At 48.2% G+C, this 7,032-nt stretch overlaps 1 protein-coding gene across 1 annotated transcript; it reads right to left on the bottom strand.

The window, feature by feature from the left end:
- Positions 1-5,007: 5,007 nt before the first annotated feature.
- Positions 5,008-6,710, bottom strand: LOC144103267 (dnaJ homolog subfamily B member 6-B-like). Its single transcript, XM_077636034.1, has one exon. The coding sequence runs from the start codon at positions 6,548-6,550 to the stop codon at positions 5,336-5,338; it is 1,215 nt and encodes a 404-aa protein (XP_077492160.1). The 5' UTR covers positions 6,551-6,710; the 3' UTR covers positions 5,008-5,335.
- Positions 6,711-7,032: the final 322 nt, after the last annotated feature.

Consider the following 7,032-nt stretch of genomic DNA (forward strand, 5'->3'; position numbering starts at 1 on the left):
TTGCTTGAGAAACAATGAGGTTTAGCCGACAATGCGCGCGAGTACTGTCAGGTGCAAGCAATTAATAAAAACAAAAAGTACGCCAAAAGAGAATAACAAGGCTTAGCACGCCGCCAGTTCTTACTATATTCCATGCACAACATTCATGGACACAAATGTTGAATATTCAAAAACTGTGAGGTACTGTTGTAGAAATATTGAAAGTAATGGTCCATTCTCTTGATGTGTAGTAAAATCATTCTTTTGAATTGTTTCCGTAGCTCGCATCGAGCAGTTAAGACTGCCGTAGAAACCCATGGTGAACGCTTTTGACGATAGCAAAAGCGTTAATAGCAAAAAAATGCAAGCCTGCCGACGGAATATCTATGGATATATTGATTGTTATAGTGAAATCTTACGATGGTATGAATAAACTGCGCTAATAAATTGTTTCTCCTTCAAAAATGCGTTTGTCCAGAACTGTTGGTTATGCGTAAGCAAAACAGGTCCAACGTGGCTGGTAGCCTGCAGAATATCACCTGGCCAGCATTACTTTATCTTGTCTTGTAACTGCTGCGAGGTCGCGCATTCAGGGCGCGATGCTCACCTCATTCAACTTACACGCAAGAAATGAACAAATTTCCGGCATCAGAAGATCCTTTATATTTCAATATTTACCAGTGCCGATCAAAGCAGCAGATGTAAGTGGATGCGACCTGATTGTGCGATTACATTTAGCATTTTTCTGCCATTTTTAGTTGCCGAAAAAGCAAGCCCCAGTTCTTCACCTCACAGCAAAATTCACTGGGTCGACTATGCTTTACTTCACGCCGGTACCGGCATAGTGTTGGCTTTTTGTCTGTAAAAACCACGGACACACGCTGAACACTATACGCGCGCATAAAAGAGATCACTTATCAAGTTACGAATGTTCACCATTGAAAAGTGACAAGTCATAGCATTTCCTGCTGGATACGAATGCTAACATTAACAAAAAGACATAATACAAAGTTAAGAGTTCTAGGGACCAAAGCTGCTATGCCGAAGGAATTTTGCTAGCACACTATGCAATGCACAAGACAAGTTCTGCAATCAAGGAGGGATGCAGGGCGAGTTGGCATAAGGTAATGAAGCCTGATGCGAGGGAAGGTACACAGCCAACGTCAAACTTATGTACATGGTTCTTCCCAATGCGTGGTAAGTAGTAAAAAAGCAAATTTGAGCAGCAGCTGATCGTTTTAGGGTCAGGAATTTTGGACCACCTCACTGGCAGGTCTATGTGACTCTAACTTACATTAAAATGTTGTGCCAAGAGCCGAGCGGCTGCCTCACAGTGCCGTTTTGTTTGCAGGGCAATGTTCTATACAAGTGCGACGTTGAATATAGTTCCCTGTCTTGCTGCATCCTCTTCGGCAGTGTCAAGGTCTTCTTTTTTATGCGCGTGTTCTTAGTTCCTTAGTAAAAGAAACCTGAGTCCCACACAAAAGGTGCTTCCTTGAAACTGACTGGGTCCGGGACCCCATACAGACTTTGCGCGGTGGAGAGAGCACTAAACAAATAAAATGAATCATTCAACTTCTACTCCCCTAGAGAAAAAAGTAAACGAAGCATACATACAAAGCATACATAGAAAGCTGCAAACAAAAAGGAGACAAAACTCATAATGCTGACAATATTCGCGACTCACTTCGCGACACACACACACACACACACACACACACACACACACACACACACACACACACACACACACACACACACACACACACACACACACACACACACACACACACACACACACACACACACACACACACACACACACACACACACACACACACACACACACACACACACACACACACACACACACACACACACACACACACACACACACACACACACACACACACACACACACACACACACACACACACACACACACACACACACACACACACACACACACACACACACACACACACACACACACACACACACACACACACACACACACACACACACACACACACACACACACACACAACTGCACACGAGGAACTAAAAGAAAAATTGAAACCACCTAGCATGTGCTCGAAAAGGGCATATTTGAAATTCAAACTTACGGTTAAAACAATAAGTACAGTCAATAACTTTACAGAAATGTTGCTTTGGTCAAAGCAACTGTCAAAGCAGCTACTGTCGAGTGATGTTCAATTATTGTCATAAGAACCTTATTCTTGTTCAAATGCTTAGGTATTTGGTATTTTAGAGTTTATTTACGATAATTTGTTCGCAGCTTCGGTACTTTGGAATTGATCGTTGTAACATCAGAGGTCTGATACCCTGAACATCAGTTGAAAATTTTCACGATCCTTAGGTCGCAAGCTTGTGCCTGAAAAGCTGGTCTACCCTAAACATTTCGTTGCAGTGTCAAAAAGACGATGGTTCACTATAATGTAAGCCTTCTAGGGCTGTAATTGACTTTTTTCCGGAGCTTAGTAAATCTTTAGCTTCCTTCCAGTGTAGCGGTAGCTTTTCTGTGGAAATTTCCTAAAACGCTGCAAAAAACACGTTGCTCGGAATCCAAAGCATCATCTAAAACCAACCTTTTCATGATCATCGTGGGGACGTAGATGTCCTCTGTATTACAAGTGCCTATAGGGAGTGCTACTGCTGCATGAGGCTTTTCTCCTAGATGCTCAATCCGTTCAGGGCACCTCTGTCCAGTTGTGTCCACTATCTCTTTCAGCACAGTTGTGTCGACTCCTTATCCACGTCCATCGTCTGCCAGCTCTGTATTACTCAGAATGAGTGTAACCACTCAACAAGCCCGACAACATACCTTGCTCAATCCGGCCAGGAAGTGGCCATATGACGGAAGGTAATTTTTTTTGCTACGCCATAAGGGAACAGCATCGTGGGAAAACCCCTGTTCCCGCATGACTATAAAGGTATAATGCTCGAGGCGCTCTACGGTACTTTCCGCCGGCTCGTCGGCTGGGAAGTACCATCAGCTGCAAAATCCCCTGGCGCTTGCGTGCCAGAGACCGGAGTTTGCTTGTACGTGCGTGTTGAGTGAACAGGTTCGTCAATTTTTACAGTCGCGTTTCACAGTGACAGCACACTTTATCGTCCATTCTAGCAAAGCTAACCAGTGGCAGCGATCACTGCGTAAACTTGAGGTCACGAGCTCACTATGGTCACGGGTGCATTCGCCCAGAGACTTTTTCAATGCACTTTAACTTTACAGAGCTCCGAGACCGGCCGCTCATAACGCCGACTGCAAAGGGGCAAGTAGAGTTCCCGAGGGCTGAACGGAAATATACAGATAGTTTCATCAAAAATGGCGCGTGACATTTAAAGAAAGTCTTTTTTGAGGTAAAGGACATTTCTCGGCCATAGTGATGTCCCCGGTGGCAGAAATCAGAAAACAGCGAAGACATCTTGAATAACATGATGGTTCACCGAATCCGAATAGACAGCTCTTAATTTAACGATTGCAGTAAGCCAATTGATCGTAAATAATGGTTTGCAACGGCGATATCAAGTTTCAAGAATACGATTGCCGTCGACGCTGCTTCTCAAGGAATTACGGTTCTCCTGGCGCGTCAAAGAAAGGTTCGCAAGCCCAAGAGCACGCCGAGGGGTGCGCGCACGCTGCAACACAAACAAGCTCACACTACACGCTGAGTGCAGGTCACGTGCTGTTTCTCACTCGCCGTTGACTCTCAGGCACAGCATTAAAAATGCACAATGCAGGAACTGCCCGCAGGAAGAACAGCATGGCCAAGGCTACCTGAAACTGGTGCAGGCACCCCTTTCGATACTGCACACGCGTTGAGCGAGAAAGAGAGAGTGGGGAACAAATATCTGTATGAGATACCTATCCTCTAGCCAAGCCTTTCCCAAACGATGTACACTGCCGTTTGCCTGACGGACTTCGGAAGAAGCTGTCACCAAAGTGAAGTCCCAGAAATGGCTTCCCTCCAAGAATTATTTGGAATAGTGCCCATCACTTATGTCAAGGAGTTCTTTGCGGTGGTTTTTACTATCCGCTGTGAGCCACCCGCCTGACGTCACCTGGGTGTCTTAGCGTGAGAGACCTTGATTATCGTTCTCCTTCGCAGGAGAATTATGCTTCTACGCTCTCGAGGGTGGTACAGTAGCTTGCCGTTAACTTCATGTGCAACGATACAGAGCGGGGGAGGGGGGAGGGGGGAATGAATGCTCTTTTGAAAGTATACTGCAAATGCACGTTAGTGAGAGCGACACCTCCGTCATCCAGCAGGGTTAATCATGAAGCACACATGAATACTTTCACTCGCTGACTCCTTTCCTCATTCTGGCCTCTCTCCATCCCTACATCACACAGACATGTAGGTCGACTCAAAAAACAAGATTGATTTAGTGCAAAAATCGCTCAGAATGGTGTAGCAGGTCCTGTGAATTTCTGTCCAATCCGAAACGCATGCCCTCATGGTTTACACGCCTGTACGTCTCCCGCAGGAGTATAAACCGCGAGGGATTGCGTTTATTTATAGCTGTGTGGCCATTCCTGGATGAAATAGCTGTCTGGATGCACTGCGGCATCTCAAGCCATAGCGGCCTGAGGTGCCCCAGTACCCGAAGCTAAAGATCACTACCATAGCGCTGAAAACAGTTTTAATGAAATGCGGTGAGGCAAGGTACCTTTGCAATGTCTGCCGCTAAAACTCAGAAACAAGGTGAAAAGTTGGCTAATTTTTAAAGTATAATGCATTAACTAAGCAAAGTTTTGCGGACTCACACCGATTTGTTGATTTCATCTGCAAGAGCGCAGTGTCGCTTAGAATGCTTGACGTACACTCGTAATAGCAGTTACTCAATAACTACATCAAAGTTTGCCTTTAGATAACAACGGAAACATGTTCGAGCTAGAGTACATACATTATTGCAAGACCCCAGACCACTTCACATGGGCCGGAGCAATTGAAAAAAGAAGTCAAAATTCTAAGGTTGCGTTCAACATTAACGAAACCAAGTGCGAACTTTATGTTGGCACTGCTCAGCCTTTTTATTCATAATTTTGTTAGCAAAAGCTAAGCGTAAACAACCCTCCATTTCAATTTATGCGTGACCAAAAAGATGACAAAAACCAGTCAATGAAAACAACCCACGACACTCTGCGAATACTTTCGAAGTCAGTAACAGGAGCAAAGAATTCTGCACAGCTGGTAGGTTTTCCTTTGGGCACCAGTGAGCACATCTCAGTTTCTTGTTTCTTTGAAGGAAATAAAAACTGTGTGTCAGGCGTTTTCTAGTCGTGGTCGAGACTAGGCACCTGAATTTTCTGCGGTTAATAGAACGCGGCAGTTCACTTGCCAGTTTTCGATGGCTTGCGCTTGACGCCTGCGGCTTGAGCGTTCGGCTGCTGCTGTTGCGGCGGCGGCACTGGGGTCGGCGTCGGCGTCGGCGTCTGATTTGGCGGCTTCTGTGGCGCGTTCGCAGGAGCCCCGGTAGCGGTTGCCTCGCTGCCTTCCTTGCGGGGCACCTTGATGGCAGACTTGGATGCTGTGTGGCTGCGGCTCTTGTGCGCCTTGCTGGACTGCCGAGTCGGGGGCTGTTTGTTCGAGTGGCTGCTGGCCTTGCCACCCACTTTGGGACTGAGGTCGCTACCGACAGATTTTCCGCTCTTAGCCTGTCGGGCGGCGCCTTCAGCAGAGTGCGGCGAGGACCCGCTTTCGCTGGCTTTGTGCGACGCCGAGCTGCTGTAGGCACCCTGCTGGGAGTCGTCTCTGCCGTCGTCGGAGACTTTGGGCACGTCTTGCGACACTCCGTTGACAGTGCGCGATACCATGCGGCCGTCTTCGAAGCACAGTACCGTCTTGACGCCGTCCTGGACGATTGTGCGAGTCTCACAGCGCTTGCCATTCGAGTAGCGCACCGAACTCATCTGCTCGGTCGGCAAGCCCGCAAAGCCACCCTGCGACGGGAAGCCAAGGCCACCGGGTCCAGTGGGCACGCTGCCGCAGGCACCGAAGAGCAGGTCGTCCAGATCGAAGAAAAACCCTGGGCGCAAAATCCTTCCCGGGTCCAAGCCGCAATGATGGAAACTTGGGGAGCCACCGGTCTGTACCGACCCGCCTCCGCCACTCGGCCGCGATGGATTCGACGACTTTGCGTGGGGATGCATGCTGGCGCTACCTTGGCGTACGGTGCGGAACAGCTCCTCGAAGGGGTCAGATGTTCCGAAAAACTCGCGAAATAGTTCCTCGGGGTCTCGGAAGGCGGAAAACACACCGCCGTGGCGGCTGCTGGTGCTGCAGCTGCTAGCGCCTACGTCAGTTTGTTGGCTAGTGTCGTAGCCGCTGGGGCCGTACAGGTCGTACTGGCGCCGCTTGGTCTCGTCCGAGAGCACCTCGTAGGCCTCCGCGATAGCCTTGAAGCGCTTCTCGGCGTCATCCTTGTTGTCCGGGTTCTTGTCAGGGTGCCACCTGAGAGCCAGCCTCCGGTAGGCGCGCCGGATGTCGTCCTGCGTCGCATTCCGCGGCACCTCGAGCGCACGGTAGTACTCGTCAGCGCCGCTCATAGCTGCCCTTCAGTGCGTGCTCTAGCCACCATCGAGTCCTGCTTCCGGAGGAGAGGAAGCCAGCCACATGCACAACAGGGGACTTGGGATTTTGGTGCCCACCGGCCGCTCGCCCGAGCTGCTGCCCAGGGCCAGGCTCCTTCTGTTTTCTTTTTCGTCATCAACTTCACGCTAAGGAGAGAAAACCTCCACGGCTCAATCACGCCACGATTGTCGGAAAATTGAAAAAAGAAAACTTAATATTGAAAAAATTAAACGCTACAAATTATAGCAGGTGTGCAATGACGAGAACCGAGAAAAAAAAATGCTGTGTTGCTATTCTTTTGCTTTCAAACATACGTTTCTTGCGAATTTATTCTGATCATCCCGGTTTTCGTATGTACACATGTCGTTGCAGATACCTGTTACTGCGTACCTACCATAGTAGAAAAATAATAAATAAGGCGGTAGTGAGCAGGCCCACACGAAGAATAGACTTTTTT

The sequence above is a fragment of the Amblyomma americanum genome, chromosome 1, assembly GCF_052857255.1.
Source record: "Amblyomma americanum isolate KBUSLIRL-KWMA chromosome 1, ASM5285725v1, whole genome shotgun sequence".
NCBI classification, from domain to species: Eukaryota; Metazoa; Arthropoda; class Arachnida; order Ixodida; family Ixodidae; genus Amblyomma; species Amblyomma americanum.

Coding starts and splice junctions, on each gene's coding strand:
- LOC144103267 (XM_077636034.1), bottom strand. CDS start 6,550: ATGAGCGGCGCTGACGAGTACTACCGTGCGCTCGAGGTGCCGCGGAAT.